General features: G+C 43.3%; 1 protein-coding gene and 1 long non-coding RNA gene across 2 annotated transcripts in view; one reads left to right on the top strand and one right to left on the bottom strand.

Moving 5' to 3' along the window:
• The first annotated feature begins 174 nt into the window (after positions 1–174).
• On the top strand, positions 175–22,442 carry LOC121436888 (glycine receptor subunit alpha-4). The gene is made up of 9 exons (XM_041636790.1): positions 175–242; positions 3,949–4,079; positions 4,361–4,428; positions 5,145–5,368; positions 5,510–5,592; positions 7,090–7,230; positions 10,726–10,940; positions 15,015–15,164; positions 22,152–22,442. The coding sequence occupies exons 1-9, from the start codon at positions 175–177 to the stop codon at positions 22,440–22,442; spliced, it is 1,371 nt and encodes a 456-aa protein (XP_041492724.1).
• Positions 17,423–25,052, bottom strand: part of LOC121436891 — a 24,283-nt gene continuing 16,653 nt past the window's right edge. Inside the window, exons 3-9 of the long non-coding RNA XR_005972852.1 lie at positions 23,517–23,643; positions 23,283–23,401; positions 21,100–21,204; positions 20,122–20,202; positions 19,722–19,798; positions 19,437–19,622; positions 17,423–17,473 (exon numbers count right to left, since the gene is read on the bottom strand). This is a non-coding gene — a long non-coding RNA (uncharacterized LOC121436891). The remainder of the gene's footprint in view (positions 17,474–19,436; positions 19,623–19,721; positions 19,799–20,121; positions 20,203–21,099; positions 21,205–23,282; positions 23,402–23,516; positions 23,644–25,052) is intronic.

Raw genomic sequence — 25,052 nt, 5'->3', positions numbered from 1 at the left:
GACAGGGAAGAAAAGAGGCAGGAGAGGAAAGAGGGCTCAACTCCTAACCCAGCCACACAGGCTCCTTATTCTAGCCCAAGTTGGAGACGGGCTCTATACTGTTGCCTTTCCCACAGGAATACTTGCTCTCACCTTGGCAGCCAGGCTGAGAAAGGACTCCAAGGTCCCTGCAGAATGGCAACTCTTGTTCCTGCAACCCTCTTCCTTCTTCTCTGGACCCTGCCAGGGAAGGTCCTCCTCAGGTGAGCTCAGTGGGGGTGAGAAGGAGGTGCATGCAATCACTTACTGGGGGCTGGTGCTAACAGACGGGGTAGCTGGCACACTTTCTTCTAAGTTTGAAAAAAAAAGTCAGGAGGGCATGAGGGGAAGACGTACCCTCCTTAGTCAGGACCCAGGAGCTGTCCAGTACAGACGTAGGGCCCCAGTGCGGGTGGAGCTTCTTCTGTATGAATGAATTGCATGAGCGTGGGTAGGGGCTAGGTAGCTGAGTCCTAAAATCTAAAATGGAGGTCGCTTGTCCTGTAACTGAACCCTATCATCTCCCTGCCAGCTGGATCCCTAAAATGGCAGGAACATTTGTCAGATGCCTGCCAATGAGGCTGCAGGTGGCACAGGTTTGCGACAGGATCCCTGCAGGATGGAGCTGGGTTACCTGAACCTTAGCTTTCTGAGCTCTCCCTGCCCTTGTATACATAGCTGCTCACTGTCCTTTTAGAGGAACCAGGTAGCAGTCATTCCCTGGGTTTGCAAGCAAGAAATTCTTGGGGCTCCTTGTAAACGTCCCCTGAGCATTTGCCCCTTCCCATGATCACAAGAGCTAGTCGAGGCTGACAGGGTACACTGGGTAGAAATGATGCCTATGGCTTGGCTGAACTGCTCTTCAAAGGAATAGCTCACAAAGTGGAAAGAGTGTCGGAGCAATGTCTTCCTCCCCTTCACCCAAGGGGTGGCCTGGGGCATTTCGCTTTCTGCCCCATTGCTTGTGGACAGTCAATGGCAGGCAGGAAGGGGTGTAAAGGGGGCCAGTATGTGTGGAAGTGAAAGCAGCTCAGAGTGGAATGGCAGCTCCGAGGAGCTGAAAGGATACAGACATGACAGACATAAAGGGGTCACGGAGTTGACCCTAGTCGAGGGCAGACTGCCTCAAGATCCACGAACAAGCGGTAGAAGCAGCATGTGTACTCAGAAACTGGAGGTCATTGGAGGAAGAGGGGCTCTAAAGAGTCCTAAGTTCAAGCCATTTACTGTATGGATGGAAGCTGATAAAGAAGGGTAGTGACCTGCTCAAGGTTGCTCAGCCATGCAGGAGCTGAGTCAAAGTTCTCTCCTTACACCAACCAAGGGCCTTGTACGAGTTCTTGACCTGTCTAGCTCCTGCCAGTGTTTGCGAACTTTCAGGAGTGAAAAAGTGGATAGAGTGGTTTCACAAAGTAACTCTTGGTCTTGTTTCCTTAAATAAGGTGATCTCAGGAGATGGGGGACCAAAACAGGTTTGGGACAATAGACAGAAGATTCATAGCCTATCCTAGAGTTCTAGGACAGGGCCTAGTGGAGGTGACCTGAGTGAGGCTGAGGACAGTAGAGAGGTCTGGCTACTCTATAGGCAGGGCCATATGCCCTCCCAGCAGGCAGGTGGCAGATGGCCAACAGAAGCAACAACAGCAGCAGCAGCAGAGCGCACCTGGCTAGTGTGGACATCCTGTGGTGAAGGCGCCGACTTCTGCCTGCCCAGCATTACTACCGACCTCCTTGGATTTCCCCAGCCTGCCTAAGCCACCTGCTCTGGCTGCTCCTGCCGGGGGCCAGGGTGGCCTCTGTCTCCAGGGCAAGGGATTCTTGCCTGCTTTGGGGATTCAAGGCAGAAGTCTAGGAAGTCATGGTGGGACAGGTGTTGACTGTTCCTCACTCTGGTTCTTTGATAGATCATTCTCGGCTACTTGCCTTGTAATAGTTCTATGACCGACACGTTGAGGCTTGAGGTTACCGGCTCTGGCTCTGAATTTTGGCTTTACAATTCACTAGCTGGAGGCTCCTGGAGAAGTCACTTCACTTTCCCCTTATTGGTCCCCTATCTTCCAATCTATGTACAGTCAGACTTTCATATCCATCAGTTCCAAATCTTAAGATTCAAGTATCACAGATACAAGACATATAATAGTACCTCTGCTGGTGTGATTTGGATTTTCCTTGTCTGTATTCTCTAAACAACTATGTGTATAACATTCACGGTGCATCAGGTGTAAGAACGTAGAAATGATTTACTAGTATACAAGAAGATATTCACAGGTTATATCCAAACACTATACCGTTTTAACATCTGAAAATTTGATTACCTACAAAGGGGTTCTAGAACCAATGTCCCTTAGATATAGAGAGCCAGTTGTAAGAGATAATCAGGGAGGACTGGTATGAATTAACCTAGATAAGGCTTATGAGGCATTTAATATGGTGCCTTGGACCCTTTAATGAGTCTATCAATCACTGACTAGAACACAGACTTATTGGGGAAAGGGAGCCACTGGCTTAAATGAGACTAGGACACAGAAAGGCAGCTGTCACCCTGATGCTCAGTCCCACAGTGCAGCACCCGTGGCAGCTGTGGGGATGGCAGTAAGATGCATCAATAAAGTACCTGCTCTAGCCAGGAGTCTGGCCTGAGTTCAGTCATGCCATCTACCCCTGCTCGGCTTTTGCAGAGTCCCTGGTCCTTAGTCTATGTGTTGGCTAGTACACAAGTAAACGGTTAAATGGAAGGGCTTTTCTGCTCCTAGAAGAAAACTTGTGTTTATGTGTGTATAAGTGTTTGCACATGTGTGGGCACAAATATGTGTGGGTATACATGCATGTGTGCATACATGTATAGAGGCCTGAGGCTGATGTCATATGTTTTCTTCGATCATTCTTTATCTTATATATTGAGGCAGGGTCATTTGCTGAACCCATATCTAGCCAGTTTCAGCTTGTCTACCTATCCAGCTTGCCACGGGAGAGCTAGACTCCCCAGGGAAAGGATTCCAAGGGTGCTTCCATGCCCACCAGATCGTTTCCTGGGTGTTGGGGGTCTCCGTGATGTTCCCTGTGCCTGTGCAACAAGCACTGTATCCATCGATCTAGCTCCTCGGCTCTCTTAGGAGGAAAACTGACCAAAGAAAGAGGCTAGATTCTATGTCAGGCCACAACATAGTGACATTTTCCCCCAAAGCAAGCTGTGAGGTAGAGAAAGATGGGAGTTTACCTCAGTATGATCACTCTGTTTGGAAACTCTCCCATGGTGACAGATTACTGTTTATTTATTGTATTCACCTGCCTGTATTAGCCACGACCCTATACTTAAACATAGCTCCTTGCTAGGCAAGAAAGAAGAAAATGGCACAAACCAAGCCTTCCCCAACCCCCAACAGAAGCTGGGTCCTAAGTCCTACAAATCTCACAGCAAGCCCAAGCAACTGACACCAGCTCTCAGGGAAGCTGTTTGTCCTAAAGCCCCTCCAATCCTTGGCTAGGCTACATTAGCAACACATTGGTGAGATGCTATTCTTCTCTGACTGCTTTCAAAGCTCCTTCAGGAAAAGATCACTAAGTAGGTCCTTAGTCCAGTATTTGAGTCCTAACTACGTCACTCAGAAGTTCTGAGACTTTGGGCAAGTAACTACCTTTCAAGCCTGTTTTCTCACCTGTAAATTGGAAATAACAGGCCTAATGCCATGTTATTGAGAATTAAGTGCGAAAACATCCCATCTGTGGGAAAGCATTTCCCAGGACTATTGCTGGGCAGCCACGTTAGCTCATAACTGATTGTCTACTCATTCAGTACACCAGAGACCCATTCTCTTCTGTTCCTGACTGAGGGGCAGATTCATCAAAGGGGGATGGAGATGGGAAAGCAAATTCTGTGATAAATGTAGAAAACAACTATCCTCAAACTTCTTTCCTTCTCCTGTTCCCCAGTGTGGCTTTGGCAAAAGAGGATGTCAAATCTGGGCCCAAAGGGTCCCAGCTCATGTCCCCTTCTGATTTCTTGGATAAGCTGATGGGACGAACATCTGGATATGATGCCAGGATTAGGCCCAATTTCAAAGGTAAGAAACATCCATCTACTAAAATCTCCTCCATGCTTATTACTTCGGGTGGCACACTGCTTAGCCAGTACTTGGTGGCCAGCCTTAAGGAAGAAGACTGGAAGTCTGAGGCTAGATCTCAGAGCTCAGAAAGAGCCTCTGTTTCCTATTGCCTCTGGGTCCAGGTAGCTGTCAGTCTTTTCCCAGCAGTGAGCTCATCTGCAGCTCGGAGTGGGAGTTTTGGAACCTGGGCTCAGCTTTCTGGAATGCCCTGCCAATGGGCTGTGCTTTGCTACCCTTAGGCCCACCTGTGAATGTGACCTGCAACATCTTCATCAACAGTTTTGGCTCCGTCACTGAGACCACCATGGTAAGGGGTCTTCCCATTCCCCACTTCCATTCCCATGTGAATGGGAGAAGCTCACCAGATAGCAGGCATTTCCTTTCTATTGCCCTCTTCCTGCTTTGTGATCACAGCTTAAGCCACAGGAAATTGGAATTGATGACCGAGAGGTTACTCTTAGTTGTCCCTAACTAAATGCAAACTCGTCCAAGAACAGTTCATCAGATATGTGAAGTAACCCAATGCAGAGTGCAGGCTTTTGAATCGGGAAAACCTGAGTTCAAATTCTAATTCTGCCACCGACATGTTAAGCAAGTTGACTTCAATCTTTCCTGGTCTTTGTTATCCATATGCAAAGTGCAGATCATGAAACCATTCTCTATGCAAGAAAGACGAGAGGCTTAACTAAGACGATGCTTATGAGGAAAGCACTTAGAGCTGAGGAAGTGGCTGGGTGATACAGTATTTGCCTAGCATGCTCACAAACCTGGGTTCAACCTCCAGTCCTACAAAAAAAAGCACTTAGCTGAGAGTCTGGTATATAATAGACATTTAAATGAATGTATTTCCCTTCCCCTCTTTGCCATACTTGGCCAAAGTGGGCTTTTTCCACTGGAAAATATCTACTCGCCCCAAGCTGCATTTCCAGCATTTCCTCCTCATGGCCCTTCTGCTCATGCTGGTCTTACTGGACCCCTGGGAAAAGCACCGCCTGTGATAGGCCCTCCTTGCCACCCTTCCAGGACTACCGGGTAAATGTCTTCTTACGGCAGCAGTGGAATGACCCACGTCTGGCCTACCGAGAATATCCTGATGACTCTCTGGACTTAGACCCCTCCATGCTCGACTCTATCTGGAAGCCAGACCTCTTCTTTGCCAATGAGAAAGGGGCCAACTTCCATGAGGTGACCACAGACAACAAGTTACTCCGCATCTTCAAGAATGGGAATGTGCTCTACAGCATCAGGTGCACCTAGTATATATATAGCAAGGGGACTTTGTAGTAAGAAGCAGCAGCCAGATGGAGATACAAGAGTAGGAAGATGGTTCATGCTATACAATGTGCCAGCCCAGTAAACTGACGTACTTTTTTTTCTGTTCCCACCAGACTGACCCTCATTTTGTCCTGCCCAATGGACCTCAAGAACTTCCCAATGGACATCCAGACCTGCACGATGCAGCTGGAAAGCTGTAAGTGTCTCTAGTGAACAGCAAGGCAAGGCCTAGATTAACAGCTAGTCAATATCCTCCAATGATATTTCAGACATGAAGGGGCTTACCCAAGCACACGTCATCAATTCTTGTCATGAATGAGACTAGAAGCCAAGGTTCCTTGCCACCTAGCCCAGTGTGGTTTCTGTGTTCCCACATTACTTTCTGGGCTGACTATTGCATAGAGCTGGGCAACATAATGACTCCCAGCCTTCTGAAGAAACGTGCTTCAACTGGCCATGGACACTCTCTGAAGGGTGTTTCCTCTGTTCCCATTTCCTCCTGCAGTCCCTGAAGTAGCTTTACCTTGACCCTCCCAGGATTAAGACACTGAAGATGCCCATATATGCCAGCTTGGGGCAAGATGGAGATACACTAGGAGCTCTGATTCTCCATGAATACAGAGAGTGATTAGAAAGAATGAGGCGGCAGCTTCAGGCACACAGGACAGTGTCTAGAGTGGCCAAGTCAGCCATGGTCCTCTATGCAAAGGTGTCAACCTATATGGGCAGGCAAATGTGCAGAAAGCCAAAGGATGGCAAGGATAGGTTATCATTTACTTTCACTCTGTCACCTGGGTGAGATAAACCTGAGATCAGGAGACATCCCTCAGAGAAGAAAACATGTTGCACTGTTTGTAGCACATGGGAACAGTGATGGAAAGAAAGTACACCATGGTCCACCCTCTAGAATTCATACGCCATCTTTCCAGGCAGGTTCATCAACCCTCACAATTTTAAAACCTGGTGGAGGAGCCTTCACTAGCCTCATTTGACAGAAGAGTAGATGTGGGAATCTGGTCTAAGATGACCCGTCTGAAGCCACAGAGCTACAGCACACCTCTCTAGATACTGTAACCCTCAGTCGGCCCTTACATGTGAGAACACAGTCATGTCTGTGACAGGAGCCTTCATGTACTGCCGGTAATCTGTGAGCAATTTGGCATCCTCAGCTATTAAGTCTCAATTTTTTCCAATTCAAGTCCCTGGCTAGGAATCTGTGACCACATTCTCCCATGCATGACTGGAGGGACAGAAATAGCTCTCTCTTCCCTGAGGTGAAGCGGCAGAAGCCCTGGCTCCGAGGCTCAGCTCAGGACATGTGCTTGGTACACATGCTTACTCCTCTGGGTTTAAGAAGTGCCAGGAGGTTCCCAGCTGGGGTCCATGACATCTTTCCAAACTTCTTGGCCTATATCCTAAGTCTAACAGAGTAATTTCTCTCTAGGCATTTACCAAGCTTGAGACGTACATAGTAGGGTAATCTAGGATGTTTCTGACTTGCTCATTTAGTTCAAGCCCGTAAGACAATTGAGGAAATGCCCTCTTCAGAAACATTCCCTTTTCCAAGATTTAGAGTGCCATTTCTAAACCCCAAACCTTGTTTCCCAGCTATGCACCCTTGCTAACTAACTCCACCTCTGTCCTCACCTAAAACATGCACTCTGAAGTTCTTTGATACCTTTGCCACTTGCAGTTGGCTACACGATGAATGACCTCGTATTTGAGTGGCTAGAAGATGCTCCTGCTGTCCAAGTGGCTGACGGATTGACTCTTCCCCAATTTATCTTGCGGGACGAGAAGGATCTAGGTTATTGTACCAAGCATTACAACACAGGTAAGACTCAGGCAGGTGTTTATCGTTTATAAGGCACTAGAGGGTCTCAAAATGAGAGACAAGGGGACAAGGCAACCAGGTCCCACTGGAGGCTCAATAGAATAGAAGAGATACGATGCTACACGCTTCTTATATTTCACTGCGGCAGAGGCCGTCAGTGTCACTTTCATAAAGAGAACACAGAAAGGCTAGAGAGATGGCTCAGCAGGTCAACTGACAACCTGAGTTTCATCCCCAGAACCCACATTGTGGAAAGAGAGAACTGACTCCCACAAGCTGTCCTCTGACCGCCACACACACACACACTGAGACATGCTCATACTCGCACATATGCATGTAGAAAAAAATAACTGTAAAATAAATTTTTAAAAAAGGTATGAAGGGGGGTAGAGTTTGAATCAGTTGTCACACAATTACAAGATGTCAAATTTAAAATTCAAATCCAGATCCAATCCCAAACCCCATGCTTGTATCTCTCTCATATGCTGCAGAATGAAGAGGCTGTGACAATGAGCAGCCAAAGGGTCTCATTTTTCTAAGGGCCAATTTCCTGTGGAAGCAGGGAAGTCTACATTTAGGAGGTGTCAAGAGCTGTGCACAAATAGAGAGGAACCAGGCCAGAGGGAGCAGGCAGCCGACCAGGCACACTTTCTGCAGTCACATCCACTGCCTGGCTCTCCTCACCTAACTTCTTTTCCTGAATGTGGAGCATGGGAAATGGAGAGGAACTGTTTTGTTTTTTGTTATTTTTTTTTCCTGACTGGACAGCTCAATCCTTCAGCTTTCTTAATAGTTGCTGTTTCCTCATACCCTTTAGCAACTTAGCTGTGTGGGAGTGGGGAAGGAACAGTTCCTTGAATTTAGAAACTACACCTAGAAACTGGTAGAAACTTGGGTGGGAGAATGGCAGTTTGTATGTAGGGGAATTGTTTTCAAGCTTCTGTACTCAATATATTCTCCTGGGAGTCTTTTAAAAACACTGATTCTTATGAGATTTTGATCACATATACTAGAGGAAATGTCTAGAAATTTGCATGTTAACAAGTATCATGAGGCCTGTAATACAGGTAGTTCAGGAAACACTACATTTTGAGAAATGTTAGTCTAGAAGCTAATTTTTCCCTACTTATTTAATACAAGAATTCTACCCTTAGAATGTATTTTAGGAAAATATTACAAAATATCTCACTGGCTTTAGTCACTAAGGTTTCTCTGCCACTTTTAGTGCTAACAAAAACGTGGAATTACTCTAAATATCCACCCATAGGGTAGAAGTAAATTAAACAGTGTGCCTACTTGGTAAAACAATATGCCGTCATGGTAAAATAGTATGCGTCATACTTTCACAGTTCTTAGATCTTCATGGGAAAACACAAACTACAAAAGGGATACGATATAATGTTGCATAAAAAACATGGCTATACTGTGATAAAAATAAAGCAAAAATATGTATTTAAAAACCCTGAAAGGAAATACTACTACTAAATATTTCTAAAGCAGTATGATACAATGTATAAAACAAGAACTTTTCAGTAATATAAACCTGAGTTTAGATTCTAGCTTTTTTAAATACTGTTGGGTACCCTTGAAAAATTTAGTTTAATCTCTTTATGCTTTAGTACCCTTATCTGTAATATGAGAGATAACCATTTTACCCACCCCCAAAAAGTGCTACAGGATTTAAAGTATTAAACTCCAGTCACTTAGTAGTGATTTGATAAATAATGAGCTTAAGAATGTTATTCCGTCTCTTATTCTTTTATATTAAACAAATGTTAATCTTATAATTAAAACCCACACTATTATTACAATAGAGAATGAAGGAAAGCACAGGAAGAGAATATGAATATATAATAAAGGCATGTCACAGGAAGAAGCCCACGGTGAGCTCAGAAATGAGTAGGAGGTCATAGAATCATACAGCATGCCAAAGCCCGAAGCAGTAACAGTTCAAATCACTGATCTTGAGTAATCAGATAGGAGTTAAGCCTTAGTCAGAATAACATCAAAGCACAGAGTTGGTTCTCCATGTTCACATGTTCTATGTCTAAGGGTCCATCCAACCTCAGAACACAAGCATTAATAATAAATTTCATCTGTGCTGTACAGATATAGACTTTTCCTTATCATTAGTACCTAAAAATCCAGTGTAACAATCATTGACATAGAACTTACATTATGTTATATCATAAGTAATCTAGAGCTGAAAAGACGGCTCAGAGGATAAATGAGCTGAGTTCAGTTCCCACCAGTTCCACATGGTGGAAGGAGAGAACTGACTAATAAAAGTTGTCCTCCAACTTCAACACATATGATGCACACACACACAAATGTTTAAAATGAATAATACAGATCTAATTTAAAGTATATAGAAGGGTATGCATCATTTAAATACAAATGTGATGTCACTTGCTATAAGAGATTTGGGTATCTACAGATTTTAGTATCTGTGGGGGGGGCTTGAAAGCCATCTCCCAATGAATATGGAGATGGCTGTACAAATCTGCTTTTCCTCTTGTGTTATCCCAAGTCTCTAGTTTTGAGAAAAGCTGCTAATGAATATTTCTTAGCTTCAGAGTCGTGGGAAGCAGGCTAAATTAAAGAGGGCTGGCATGCAAAAAGGAAGAACGCTGAGATATGTGCCTAGAACCAATGCATTTTTTATGGTGAAACAGCATAGTGCTTCCTTATCCTCTATGGGAACCTGCTTTCCAGTATCCAGAGCTGATCTCTGTTGCAAATCCTTTCCCATTGTATACTAGCTTGCTCTTCTCACTTGCTTAAGACACAGGGAGTGTTTCTTCCAGCTATTGCTAGAGATTCAGGGATATGAGCAAGTACAAGGAAGGATGGTGAGATATAAATGAAGTCCAAACTAGTTCTTTCATAACGATGATTTAATAGTAGAAACAGCTTCTGTGCTCAGCACCTCGACTACAGTATTTCATTTAACTTTTCTAACAGCCCAATGATGGAGTTGATATTGCTAATTACTCTGCTTTCCAGGCAAGGAAACTAGCTCAAAAAGTTTGGGTAGAACTTGGCATGGTGGTACAGCAGAGAATTCCAAATTTGATGTTGCCCTGGGCTACATAAAAAGACCTTGTCTCAAGAACAAAAGGCGTAACAATCAAAAGGCTTGGGTGAATTATTCAAGATCACATAGCTATTAAGCGAAAACCCGAGATTCAACCCCAGAGAGTCTGAGTCTGGAGCCCTCTTATTCTTTATCCTCTTTCTGGAATTGTTACTTGAAAGATCTTATGCTCTATGCTAAAATTCTGGGAGCAAGAAGGCAATCCTTATGGCTGATTTGGGAGCCTTCATAGTACAGTATCTGGCATTACCTGGGGCCATTTTGAAAGTATCATTTATTGGCCAGCTGAGGATCCCAGAGGTTGGTTCAGCAGAGCTGCCCTATTCCTGACCCACACTCCCTCAGGCTAAGCTGCAGTCTGGGGACTCAGAGCCTAATACTTCATTTCTTTCTTACAGGAAAATTCACCTGCATAGAAGTGAAGTTTCACCTGGAGCGGCAGATGGGCTACTATCTGATTCAGATGTACATTCCCAGCCTACTCATTGTCATCCTGTCCTGGGTCTCCTTCTGGATCAACATGGATGCTGCCCCTGCCCGTGTAGGCCTCGGCATCACCACTGTCCTCACCATGACAACCCAGAGCTCTGGATCGAGGGCCTCTTTGCCCAAGGTGAAGAGATACGCAAGAGAGCCTGCTTGACACCAAGCCCCGATTTCCCATGTATCGCATGCTCCGCACTGAGCTACTCCCTTTCTACCCCGGATTTAAGGTTATAACTGGGGATAAGCAATAGCTGGCATCCAACATCTCCTCTTCTCCATGACGTACTATTAATAACAGCATTAACAGTGTGAATGTTGCTGGCTTGGGAATGAGCAGAGTCAGTGCCTTACTTAATTTTCTTTCGGAAATACTAGCATGCTCCATATCAAAAGACCCTTCTCACATAGAAAGTTCCATTCTCACAGAGTACAGGTGAGAATGAAGATCAGAGAGGTTAGATGACTTCCTCAAGGTCAATTCTGACCAGAAACAACCAAAGAAATAGCTGCGTTTTGAACCAAATTCTGTCCTCTTTCTTTAATAAGTAAGGTACTATTACAAAGTGTTCTAAATATAGTGTTTATTTTGGGGGTAGGAGAATATTTTGAGGTTGCAAATATAATAGCAATTAAAGACAGTAGACTCTGATCATCTGGGGCCTGTTAATGTTTTGACTATGCAGAAAAATTTGTGCTGATAGGACTAAGAACAGTTCTCCCTGCAATGTGTATTCATGTAGGGAAGTTAAAGGTCACCTCAAAGTCCTTATGGTCAGCAAGGCTCAGAGCAAATCAGGAAGTGAAGTCATTTGTTTCATTCAATAAATAGTTGTTGAGCACATACTACGGACCAGGTCATGGAAGAATAATAACTCTTGCCTTAAATATATTCCCTCTTATTCCGATTTGTTGGGAATCTGGCCCTGAGAAATGCTATCTCTCATTGGTTGCTCCAAATACAACTTCTTTATTGGAGACTTAAGCAATGTGTAATATGGATACTGATGGCATGTTTATGAAATTGCTGTAGGGCATTTAAATGTAGAAGAACAGAGTCAGGCAGATACATTTAGGTTTAAATCCCAGCCTCATTATTTACTAATAGTATGACCTTGGGTAAAGTGTCTCTCAGTTGCCTTGCCTATAATATGAAAGTAAGAATTCTACCTCCTCCATGGGGTTATTATGAAAAATAGAGTATGTGGCCACTGAGATTAAAGGTGTGTGTCACCACTGCCTGGTCTGTAAAGTTGACCAGTGGGGCTGTTTTACTCTCTGATCTTCGGGCAAGTTTTATTTATTAAAACACAAATGAAAAAACACTACATTCATCTCTAGAGGAGAGCCATTGGGCCAGTCTGGGCTATGATACTTATTATAATAGCCTTATATGGGGATCACTGCATTAAGAGCCCTGCCCCAATTTTTTATCTCTGTCAAGTAAGAAGATTCTTTGTAACCCAGGAAGATACCACAATTTATGCCTTCTTTTGAAAAGAATTTCCTTTCTGGTTCCCCCTTGCAAGTGAGCACTATCCATCCATTCCAAAGTGGCAGAGCTTCCTAATACAGAGAAATAACTTTGCTAAGAGGTTATTTGTTTACAACCGTGACTACTACTTGTCATATTTTCGTGACTTCTGAATAGCCTCATTAGCCAGTAGGCAAAATATTCAGGCATGGACCCTAAACTGACTAGTCTTGCTAACCAGATCCATGGACCCTGAGACTGTGCAACATTAGACAAAGGAGATGCCAGAGGCATCTGATAGCAACAACACTCCCACCCAAAAACATAACTGTACTATCTAGGATGAGAGCAAAGGAGATTTCTTTGAAAGGAAACTCAGCTAGGGTAGTCTTTCTCCATAGTCTCCAGAAACCATCCCTTCATTGCTTTGTGCAACACCCTAAAGGCACTGATTTCCATCTCTTTGCCAGGCTCTTGATTTCCACAGCAGCAAGAGGAAAAGCTAAATGAAAGATATGATATAAAATTGCACTAGGGAGGGAGGATAAAATTCTCTATATCTTGCCTTTAGCTCATGAGACAAAGAAAGGAAAGAAGGAAAGAGACAGCAAGTAGGAGCCGGCAAAGACAATCACATCGCTACATCTTCTATCCATTCATTCAAAAACTACTTCTTGTGTGCCAAGCACTCAGGTACTGGGGATAGAACACTGAACACTGTAAAAATAGTTCCTGACATGGAAAAGCTCAGGCTAGTGAAAGAAATGTTTAGGTATGTGATGAATGCTAAAGAGATCTAGGTAAGCCAGTCCATATAGGAGGAAAATAAACACTAGGATGATTATGGAAGGCCTCGCAAAAATAGAGCATCTTATGTGGAAGCTAAAGAATAAGCCAAATTTCTGCCAAATCTCAGAGAGGAGAGGAGACTGGTTTCTTTAAAAACACTGAAATATTTCACTGTTGCGGGATCATAGGTTATAAGCGGCACACTGAGGCTAAAGAGGTAGGCAGAGATCAAAGACAGTAAGTGTAACACATCTAGATCACAAGGGTTATAGAGAACCTCCAAAGGGTCTTGGGGGGTTGTGATATGATCACAGGGACTTTTTTTAAATGTATTAATGACACATTTATTATTAATAAGCCATAAACACATAAGGTGTACCTTTTATTAACAGGCTAAAGCCCTTCATTACTGTCCCTTATAACTGCCTCATTACTGATCTTCATAGAAGGTCTTTAAAAACCCTGAGATCCCAGTGGGCCTGGGCGGATAGACAGTTACATGAGATGCTGTCTTCACAGGTGGCAGAGCGAAGACAGCACCAAGGAATTCTTAATCAGAGTTAGCCAGTAACACAATACTACTCGCTCTTTCTGTGGAACTGTCCAGAAATGAAAGCAGGGTTTACCAACTTTAACACCTCAGTTGGAGCAGATAGTTCTGGTGTGTGTATGCTTTAGAGGGAAGAATGGTATGCACTTTAGAATGCTTAACAGTATCCTTGTCCTCTACCCATGATGCACCAGTAGCTAGCATCACTCTAAAATCATGTTGCCAAATTTTTTGGTAAACATTGCTAAACGCTCTTGTGGGTGGAGCAGTTGTTTCCAGTTAAGAACCACTAAGATGGGAGGATAGGGATATAGCTTACTGGTAAAGCACTATGCATATATGAAGTCATGAGGTCAATCTCCACTATCACAGAAAGCTAACAAGTAGAAAACCTACCCCATGGAACCTTTCCTTCCCCAGGATCTGCAGCACCTTCAGTGCCATGTAGTGCAGAAGCTGATAGAAAGAAGTTACTCTTCAGGAATCCTGCTCCTGACAGGAAGCTATATGGAGAGAGCTCAAAACTACACAGGGAATGCCCCTGGTTAAGGAAGTGAAAGGATCTTAATATACTAAAGTTCTGTCCCTTCTCTTAGAACCACCTAGCTGTAACATGTTCCTGGAGAGGTTGGTGGTCAACTACTCTTAAAAGCTGCCGAGGGCAGGTACTAGAGGAGCACAGCTGGAACCAGATGGGTGGATGCCATTACTGAAGGTCACGACAAAGGCTAGGTGGCACTCCTTCAGGATTCTGCCATTCTGTCCAAGGTGAGAGATGGAGGCTTAGCAGGGAGGCCTGAAAAGGCAGCAGCAAACTTCACAGGATCAACAGAGGATGGGAATGGAGGAGCTCCTATCTGCCAGTAAACCTGTACCTAGGTAACTGTCAAGGTCATTGATTTGAAAGCTCAGAATTGCCCAGTCCTAATACCGCCTTTCTAACTAAGTGATCTCTGCTAGAAGAGCATTTCTCTCTGAGTATTAAATGTCCACATACCTCACATGGGAATTGTGAACTCTCCCCAATTATCACTGTGGCTATGAGAAACTCAGGGGACACCAGAGAGCCAACAAATATGATTTTTGATGATTGCTACTTACTGCAAGGGAAGAATCAGAAGGCAAAAGAGGAATGCAGGAAGAATAAATACAGGAAGAGTAGGGAGGAAAGGCTCATAGACACAAAGGGTGGAGGCTGCTGAGAAAGGATGAGCCCAGGCTCATTGACATGGCCTTCAGATAGGCATCCATATCATGACATACTTATTTAAATCACAGAAGTTTCAGGATAAAACTAAACAATAACAAGCAATTGATATGGACTGGAAATCCACTGAATAGTCTATGGAAGGACTCCAGAAGGATAACTGCTCTATTGATGGATATTTCAGGTATCCTATGTGAAGGCAATTGACATCTGGATGGCTGTATGCCTACTCTTTGTATTCGCTGCCCTGCTTGAGTATGCTGCCGTCAATTTTGTCTCTCGTCAGCACAAGGAATTTATGAGACTTCGTAGAAGGCAGAGACGGCAACGCATGGTGAGTACCAACAGGGAGGGTTCTACTTCCTTTCTCCTTTGAACTCCTTCCTCTTTATTAACCCTCCCACAAACCAAGTCCCAATCTAGGGCTCTAGTACTGGGCAACCAGGAATCCCAGATTCTAGTCCCAGGCTGGTGACAGTAAAATTAAATACTTGTTTGTTTTATCTATCCAATGGGACATTAACCCCTATAAGGTAGTGGAGGGATTAAGAGTATGGCATATAGTAAGCACTTAAAATATGTTAACCAAGGTTATGCATAATGGTGCATGCCCTTAATCCCAGCACTTGGGAGGCAGAGGCAAGAGGATCTCTGTGAGTTTGGGATCAGTCTGATCTACAGAGAGAGTTCCAGGGCAGCCAGGACTACATACAAATCCTGTCTCAAAAAATAAATAAACAAAAGCATATTTGCCAGTATTAGATCCTTATTGACTTAGCACAAATGCTACTGCTTTCAGAAGTAACTGTAGGGTAAAAAGGGCCAGCCAAAACACACACCCTGACCCTGAAACCAGAGCCAGTGAAAGAAAGACACCCTGGCCCTGAATCCAGAGCCAAAGGGTTAAAAAGGGTCAGTAAAAAAAAAAAAAAAAAAAAAAAAAAAAAAAAAAAAAACATACTTTGGTCCTGAAATGGGAGCCAAAGAAACACACTCTGTCCCTGATCAACTCAGCACAAAAACCAACCAATCCCTGAACATGAAATCCAGCCAATATCTGAGATTGTCCAAACTCAGGGATTGAAATCTGACCAATTCCCACCCTGAAAATTTTCACCCTGGAAAAACTTCACCCCTATGAAGCCCTATATAAGCCCTGTGCCTGTTGAGTTTGCTGTTGCTCTTTTCCCACCCTGGCAGAGGCAGCCACCCTCCTGGATTCTTCCCTCCCAATAAATCTCTTGAATGAGGTTTGGGTGAGGTCTTCTTTCACCAGAATGGAGTGGCTGGAGCAGAGCCGAGTTGAGCAGAACTGTAACAACTTTGCTGGGGAAACCTTCCCTTGCCAGAGTAGAGTTGTTACATTGGGAAAACCTTTTCCTGGGGCAGGACTATAAGCTGCTACACTTAAGGTGACTCTGTGGTACTCCTGGGCTCCCAAATACCAGGATCCCTTTCCATCTGAGCTGCAATACTCAGTTTCTAGTTGTAATAATAATCGTTGTTTCTGGTTTTCCTTATATCAAGAAGGAAGGTACTCTAAGTTATCCTACTGGCAAGAACTCAGAGTCAGACACTAGTACCTTTCAAGAGGAGTACTGTAAGATGGTCCCTATATTTGAATTGTAATTGAAAGATCACTACTTGCCTCTTCTGACTGTAGGATGTGTGCTGATCTTCAACAGACACTTCGGAGTTGTTAGGCTTGAGTGGTGTCCTTCCTCACTCCTGTTTGTTAGCCCCATTCCTTCCATAGCAGAGTGATCACCAAGGTGGGGGGGGAGATAGAAGAGGAAGTTGTCATGACAACAGAAGCAGTTTTCCCTCAATTGCCCAGACAATAGGCACTAGGTAAGTTGTCATGACAACAGAGATGTCTGAGCTACCCAGAGAAAAAAAAAGCAAGCTCCAATTACAGAAAAATCAAAAGCCTTGCTCCTGGTTGCTTAATCTTTAGAAGCACAATGTCTCAAGCTTTGACTCCTTGTTTTCTGCCTAATCCAGAGGCTTCAAAACCAAAAAGCCAAGCACATGAGTACTTTTGGAGGACAAAAACCAAATTAACCAAACCTACTGTTAAAAATCTTGACTCTAGGGGGCAGCAGATGTAGCTCAGGGGCAAAGTGCTTGCCTAGCATATACATAAATCATGAATTTGATCCACAGTGTCACACAGACACATACACACACAAATTCTGACTCTAGCCTATCAGAGACATAGTAATACTTTGTTCTTCCTAATACCCAACTCCCACCTCGGTTGCTCCTAGAGCACCCCTCCCATATGACTTCTAATGATCACACAAACTGCATGATTTCACATTTCTTTCTGGGGAAAACGGCTCCTGTCTCATGTATATTTTTCTGAATACCAATTCTTTGCTCTTTAGTTTATTCACGGGTCCTAAATAGTGAGCCCTCTAGTGGATGGATCTACAATTGCATTTCTTTGAATACATTTTTCCATAAGACTTCTTGCCTCATTAGCTCAGGTAGACTGCTTCAGTGGGTGACTCCATCATGGTCTTGACCTCTTTGCTCATATTCTCACTCCTTCCATTCTTCAACTGGACCTTGGGGGCTCAGTCCAGTGCTCTACTGCGGGTCTCTGCCTCTGTTTCCATCAGTTGCTGGATGAAGGTTCTATGGTGATATTTAAGATATTCATCAGTTTGACCACAGGGCAAGGCCAGTTTGGGCACCATCTCCTCTACTGCTTAGGGTCTTAGCTGAGGTCATCCTTGTGGATCTCTGGGAATTTCTCTAGAGCCAGGTTTCTTGCTAACCCCATAATGGTTCCCTCCTCAACTCCTCCCTTCTCCCCTCCTCTTCCTTTTTTCCCCTCCCTTCTCCCTCCACTGTTATGTTCTCCATTTTACCAGGTGATCTTGTCTATTTTGACTTTTCAGGTGGATCTATATGTTTTTCTTTGGGTTCACCTTGTTACTTAGCTTCTCTAAGATCATGAACTATAGGCTCACTATCCTTTGTTTATAGCTAGTATCTACTTATGAGTACATACCATCTTTATCTTTTTGGGTCTGGGTTACCTCACTCAGGATGGTATTTTCTATTCCATCCATTTGCATGCAAAATTCAAGATGTCATTGTTTTTTACTGCTGAGTAGTACTCTTATAACACCAGCTGGCCTGGGAAGGAACAAGCATGGGATGAAACCAGTCCCTCTGAATGTGGTTGACAGTTACATGGCTGGGGCAGACTGAGGGGCCACTGGAATTGCCACCAGGATTCGCCTCTGCTGCTTGTGCTGGCTTTTTGGGAGCCTGTTCTCTTTGGATCGACACCTTGCTCAGCCTAGATATAGTGGGGAGGGCCTTAGACCTTCCCCAGGGTCACAGTGTGCCTTGTCCTCTCTGGGGAATGGATGGAAGGTGGGTGGGTTGGGGTGGAGGGAATGCGAAGAGGGGAGGGAGTGGGAATTTGGATTGGGTATTATGACGAAAAAAGTTGGGTTTTTTAAAAGACTTATTGCCTCATAGTGGGGACAGGAAAACATGTACAGAGTTAGCAGAGGAAAAGAAAACAGATTATCCCTTTTCTAAAATAGTATCTTTATTATTTTAGACTATCTTGACCTCTTCTTTAGTTGTGTGAAACTTGTCTGCAGGTACCAAAATCATTCATAGGAGTTTTTGATGCATTTTAACATTGCCTTCCTAGGAATGAACAGCAGGTCATCAAATAGTCTAGAGTCCCTTTTCTACCTAACATGCCTGTGTTGACGTCCCAGTAACAAAGATTGCTAGTTACCACAGAGCTACTCAGCTTGACCTCAGTCCCACCTCCTATCCTGTGCCCATTCAACCAGCTACTGCCCACATTTTGTTTGCTCGTGTTTATATGCAGGTTGGCATGTGCTTATAACAGAGTGTGCCACCATATAGTTATTACAAAGTTACTTAGTAGTTGCTTGATGCCTAAATAGGACACTGTGGCTTGCCTAAAAGTGGGCTGTGGCTTATTATTAATGTGAATAAAGCCTGAAACCCAAATCTGTGCCATAATACCCCTCTCTTGAGCTTCCTAAAGCTAATGTGACCCCAGTGTACTAAACAGGAATCCTGGATGCCCTAAACTGGCTAAAGAAGTTGACAGAGAGCTCATGTTTGTCTAGACCTTCTTTTGGGGCCTTGATGTTCCAGTAAAAGAACTAGAAACCTTCAGCCTGGGAAAACCCAATGGAAGAAGAGAGAAATATTATAATTCTCAGGAGCCCAGAGTCAAGGTCACGACAGGGTTCTTCAGGAGCCAGTCAACTGTCCGTCTAGCTCTAGGGCTAGTCATTGTCTTTCTAACCTCTCCTCAACCACTTGTCTCCCCAACATAGTGGTCTTCTCCCGCAGTGCTGCCAAAAATAGTGGGTGTTTTGCACATGCTTCTGCTTTGTCTTCCCAGATGGTCTAAATGATTCAGAGGAAAGGGTGGATTCTCACCATCCCTGCAGGGTTAGCCCCTGGCTCTGAACACAGCAGCCAAAGGCAAAGGCTGTCAAACTGCACAGACAAAACTTCTTGATGTTATTAATACAATAACTTGAGAACTAGAAAAATTACAAAATAGCAGCAAATCCTCTCGGGAACTTACTTTCGGAAGCTTGTTCACCTCTCCATCCGCTATTGAGTACTCCACTCCATTTCCAATTTCTTATCCTGCTTGTCTCCCCTGACATTTATCACTCCTTCCCATCTTCATACCCCTTCTCCACTGGGCATTTATTTCCCAGGCTGGCTAGGGTCTAGCTTCCTTCTCTAGCCTCTCAGCACTCTGCTCCTAGATATGCAGAAAAATTCAATTCTATTTCAATAACCATGGAAATTGCAAAGTAATATTGAATGGCACATTGACACTCCCCAACACATAAATACTTACCACTCAGAATCTGTCGTAAATATCTAATATCTAAACCCAGGCCTCTTTATCCTTGGATTTTAGGGTATTCATCTTTCCTGGACCATAAAAGATACATATTAAAATTAAAAAGAGCCAAGAGCAGCTTACTTTACTAGATATATTTTTCCCTTCTCTATGAAATTACATTTTTAAGCCTGGGAAATGTTTCCAAATAATTTCCCTCAGATTTACTGGATAAAAGGAGAAAAATTGGATTTATAAAAACAGAACTAGCAGTTCGATCTAACTTTCTCCATTAGAAGTTTTTCTCTCAATACCTATATTCTGTAGTTGTATCTTCTAGTTGGGTTAGTGAAGAGTGGGGTACAAGGTCCTGAACTCGATCACTAGCAGGATTCTTTTAAAAAACTTTACTTACCGCTCTCACTTTTCAATTCCTTCTGAGATACTCTGTTTGCCTCTGGTTCTTTACCTGTATAATGGACCCAGCAAACCTCTCCTGTAGAAAGAGTGTGAAAATTAATTGCAGAACGCATGTGAGATGAATCAAGATCTTTGATAACAGAGGCTAAAATGGCAAGTGAGCAAAGCCTTCAGGCCGCCAAACTGTAACCAGTCCAAGTTGAAGAGCAGGGTAGTGAACTCACTCTGACATACATACATACAACATATATATACACACATACAACTCTCCCTGAAGACCCTGATAAATCAAGAGTAGGACAGCAAAGTTCTGTGATGCGCAGACTTTAATTTTTTCCTCTGTTCAAAGTGCTACTCCCTTTGGAGAAGCCAAAGGCTACGGAGCCATTGTACAGTGGGGGAAGTGCTTCATAACTGAGTGAGAACCCTTTCTGAGCGGACTCTTGAGTTTGGGACCCTGGCAAGATATGGGCATCACAAAACAAAAGGTTACTCCATTCCTTATGTCCTGAAGCATGTGGTTCATTAGCCCAGTTGTCCATTCAACAGATATCTACTGAGTGTCTATTAGGTTCCAAGCATGGCACCTGTCACTGGGAATACAGTAGTGAACAAGTCTATATATGAATTAACAGATGGCAGAGGAAGGGATAGGGTTTCTTTGTGAATTTCTGGCCTGAGTTTGTGTGCCACTGAAGCCCAGTAGCAGACTTGCCCTCCTAACAGTTCATTTTTGAGTGATGTAATAGTTAGGAGTTACTATGACCAGCTATACCAATATCTCATCTACAAAACAACTTTTCAGTTGGGTTCTGTAGCCGCAGAGTCCTTGTTATAAAGATCCCTCCATGTCCCTTGAACTGTGCAAAATGTTTAGCACATATATATACACACATGTGGCAAGCCCACACAATATACATGTATCTTGTGCTTATAATTTATAGAACTACATCAGGTAACTAGGGTGACTTACTCTTCCTGTTCTACCTTGAACTTCTCCAGTGTTAGCGATGAGAGACTACTAGTCTCTGGAGCCTCCGCAGTTCTGGGTAAACTTGAGTTGGTAGGTGAAAACATCCTAAGAAAGGAGATTTCATTTCAGGCAATCTCTTAGCTAAAGCTTTTCCTGCAGAGAATTCAATACTTTCATTTATGTAATCATCTTCTATTTAAAGGACATATTTCTCATATGGGTATTTCTTCCCTCTTCTCCCCCAGACCCCATCTATTTCTTTTATCTCTTTCTGTCCCTACTTTCTGCTTCCCAGCTGTGGCACAGCTACTCAATGTTGTAAGTCAGGGGTTGTATTAATAGACTTTCTGCTGTCTACAACATACTGCTCACTACTTGTATAAAATATAAAACACACCTCCTCTCTGTTAATGTGTCTATCAAAAGACATACATTCTACAGAAATGTAATGCACATTGGGTAATAAGTGTTATTATAGATTTACTGATTCCCTTTTCAGATCAGCTTATTTGTTTTTTTTAATTAATTTATTTATTTTTAAGATCAGCTAATTTGTAAAGAATCATACAGCTCTTTGAAGAGTGAGCAACTGTAACCTACTTTGTCTAGCTCATTTGGTCACTTAGAACTTTTAGAATTCTTAGCTTTAAGTCAAAATCACTTTTAAAAGTACTATATACCAAACAATCTAATTCTAAAGCTTTTTAAATTCATTGAAGTCAATTTCATCAAGTCAAAATATCTCAGCTTCACTGTGGCTGTTGTTCTGTTTCCCTGTCAGAAATAATCTGACATTGAGATGCTGACACTTTGGTGGTTTTAGATGACTCCAAATGATGTTACACATTTTCAAAAGGCAACTAGGTAATGAAATCATATCACTTATGCACAACATATAGCTGCTTAGCATATAATTTTGTGGTCAACAAAAAGCATGTAGTGGGCCAGTTTAGTGAGCCATTTGTCTGTATGACATTGGATATGAGGCATTTATGAGTGGTCTGGCTTTTACTCTGGCTTCAAATACCACCTTTTATCTCTTGCAATTATAGGAAGAAGACATCATACGAGAAAGCCGCTTCTATTTTCGTGGCTATGGCCTCGGACACTGCCTACAAGCAAGGGATGGAGGTCCAATGGAAGGTTCCAGAATTTATAGTCCCCAACCTCCAGCCCCTCTTCAAAAGGAGGGAGAAACCATGAGGAAACTCTATGTGGACCGAGCCAAGAGAATTGACACCATCTCCAGGGCTGTCTTTCCCTTTACTTTTCTTGTCTTCAATATCTTCTATTGGGTTGTCTATAAAGTTCTAAGGTCGGAAGACATGCACCAGGCACTGTGAACAGGGTGGGGGCTATAGTATACAGCTGCTGGCTTCCTGCTTTCACCCGGGTGGGCTTTTCCCTTCCATCAAACTCTATCAGGAGCTTCAACAGTTTCTTCTTGACTTCCCCCTCATAACTTCAACCACCAGTTCCCAAGTTATACTAGAACTGCCTAGTGCCAACAGTGGCTATACTACAAACACGGCTTATCTACTCAATCCAGATTTCCTGCTTACTCTGCATTTCTCATTGTTTGTCCATGTGCCTGATGCCAGAGTGACTGTCTGTCATTGCTGGGGATCCTCTGTGAAGAATATTTAGACTACTGGACTCTGGGTTTGGTCATCTTCATCTTTCCTACTCCCATCCAGAGCCTGCCCTTTATTTGGCACTTCTCTCCCTCCCACTGCAAGCTCAGATATGGAGTCCTTTTAGTCCACAAGTACTTCTCTAAATGACCTAGTCAGAGGCCCTTACTGAGAGAGAGACAAAAGCACGCGTTCCCACTACTTAACAAGGATGTGGCAGTCACCGGCTGCTCTGGGCTAGGGGACTGGTCCAGCAGAGAGGTTCACTTCTAGAAAAGCTACCATTTTTAGAACTGGGGCAAAAACCTAGGACTCTCAGAAAGTTTACCCTTCTAGATCTAACTAAACTTCCTTGTCCCAGAAGTATTTTCTCTAGTTCTTAATTAGGGTAGCCACAGGCTTTGTTATGCTGCTGGGTAGGAAAAAGGTGTGTGTGTGGGGGGGGGGGAGCTTATTGTTTAAGAAATGCATTTGATCATCTAGAAGAGGGGAAATGAAAGGTACTAAACCTAGGAAGAGTTCAGAAGCAATATTTAGAGAGACGCTTACGTTTTCTTCTTTTTCTCTGAAGTCTCTTAATTTCCAGGAATCTCTAACTGCACCTCCTCTTGGCAAGCGAATAATGGCACCATAAAACCTTGTTCTGAATCGCGTAGGCTTCAATGTTCCTGAGGAGAAACCAAGCATGCAGAGGGTGTCCCTATCTAGGCATCTAGAGAACTCAACCTACCTCGGGTTGTAGTTGTACAACTTAGAGAGCCATAGTTTGGGTTGTTTCTTTACCCTTTTTGTGCTTCCCTTTCTTCTTCATAGGATTCAGATACAAGAAAGGTCAGGATAGAGTGGGTTGGTGTGTCGCTCTGTGTCATAGGGATGCACTGGTCTAGTACAATGTATTCGCTGAAGTGATCTGTGAAGAACAGAGAAATGAGATGAGAAAAATACAGATATGATGATAGCAGTTGGAACACACAGACAAATAACCTCTTAAAATACTGTGTCCTTTTCTCTGGGTCCAGAATAATAATTAACTATGTAATATGAGTTCTCTTCCCTCCCTTCCAACTCCCCTCCTTCTTTCTCCCATTTCTCCCTTTCTTCTATCTCAGCTCTTAATTGTTTCTCCATTCCACATACATTCCTAATTCAAGTCAATTAAGTCCAATGGTCAATGTAAATTCTATAGTACACAGACAAGACCAGCCTTCTTTCTCCATTTTCTTACTGAATTTATCTTATTCATTGAGATACCCTTTGATCACCCTTGATTTGGGAGACAGTACTTTGGAATGACCAAGGTAGCTGGCCTAGCTTTCTTTCTTTCTTTCTTTCTTTCTTTCTTTCTTTCTTTCTTTCTTTCTTTCTTTTTCCTTTCCTTCCATTTTCTTTCTTTCTTTCTTTCTTTCTTTCTTTCTTCTTTCTCTCTTTTTTTTTTTTGAGACAAGGTCTTTCTATATATCTTAAGATATCCTGGTACTTATTTGCAGCCCAGGCTAGCCTTGAACTCATATTCCTCCTGTCTCAGCCTTCATGGTGTTAGGATTAACAGTGTGTATTACCATATTCAGATCTAGAAATTACTTTTACCAGACATGTTAGCACTCACATACAAAGAATCAAATTTAAGAATTCATTTATAGGAGGAGATTAAATTGAAAAGGGAAAAGAGAGCCCCTGTGTTCCTATTTCTGCCCAGGTAGTGCCAATCAATGAGAGGCCACAAGCAATACCCCTTTGAAAGAAGCAGAGAGTATCTCTTTGATACTGTCCCTGAAGGGGCTGGGGTGTCAGGCTGCTGCAGCCCGAAGGCGGGGACAGTGGGGGTGGACTATGGAGATGAGCTTACTGCACAGAGCTCTACTTGTTACAGATCTTGTCCAGATGGGCCAACTACACAAATCTGCGCTGTTGGAAGTCTCAAGAACAATGCCCTGGAGACAGCTACAGTACTGAGCAATAAAGGCTGTCCAACTGGGACTCAGATCAGGGCATCAGCTGGTGCTGGGTGCCGAAGAAGCCAAAGTACCAACCAACATAATAGACCAAAGGAATTCACAAAGCCACTCAGAGTCAATGCCAGGTGGAAGGTATTATCCTTCTCACTGGAGGCCCTGCAGAGGAAGTATTTGCATAATGCCAAAATCGAATCCAGTGCAAATGGATTTCAATTTTTTTTTATTCTTCCCACATATGTACAGGTCTTACTGAGGGAGTTTGACATTTAGCAATCTGTTCAATCACAAAATTGCTAAATTTTGGGTCCTTCTTACCAATGAATTGATAAAAGGTGACAGAAGAGTCTCACTTGGAGGTCATGCC

The sequence above is a fragment of the Microtus oregoni genome, unplaced genomic scaffold (genome assembly GCF_018167655.1).
Source record: "Microtus oregoni isolate MIOR12 unplaced genomic scaffold, Mior012 000050F_006, whole genome shotgun sequence".
NCBI classification, from domain to species: Eukaryota; Metazoa; Chordata; class Mammalia; order Rodentia; family Cricetidae; genus Microtus; species Microtus oregoni.
This window is presented reverse-complemented; position numbering and strand designations above follow the sequence as displayed.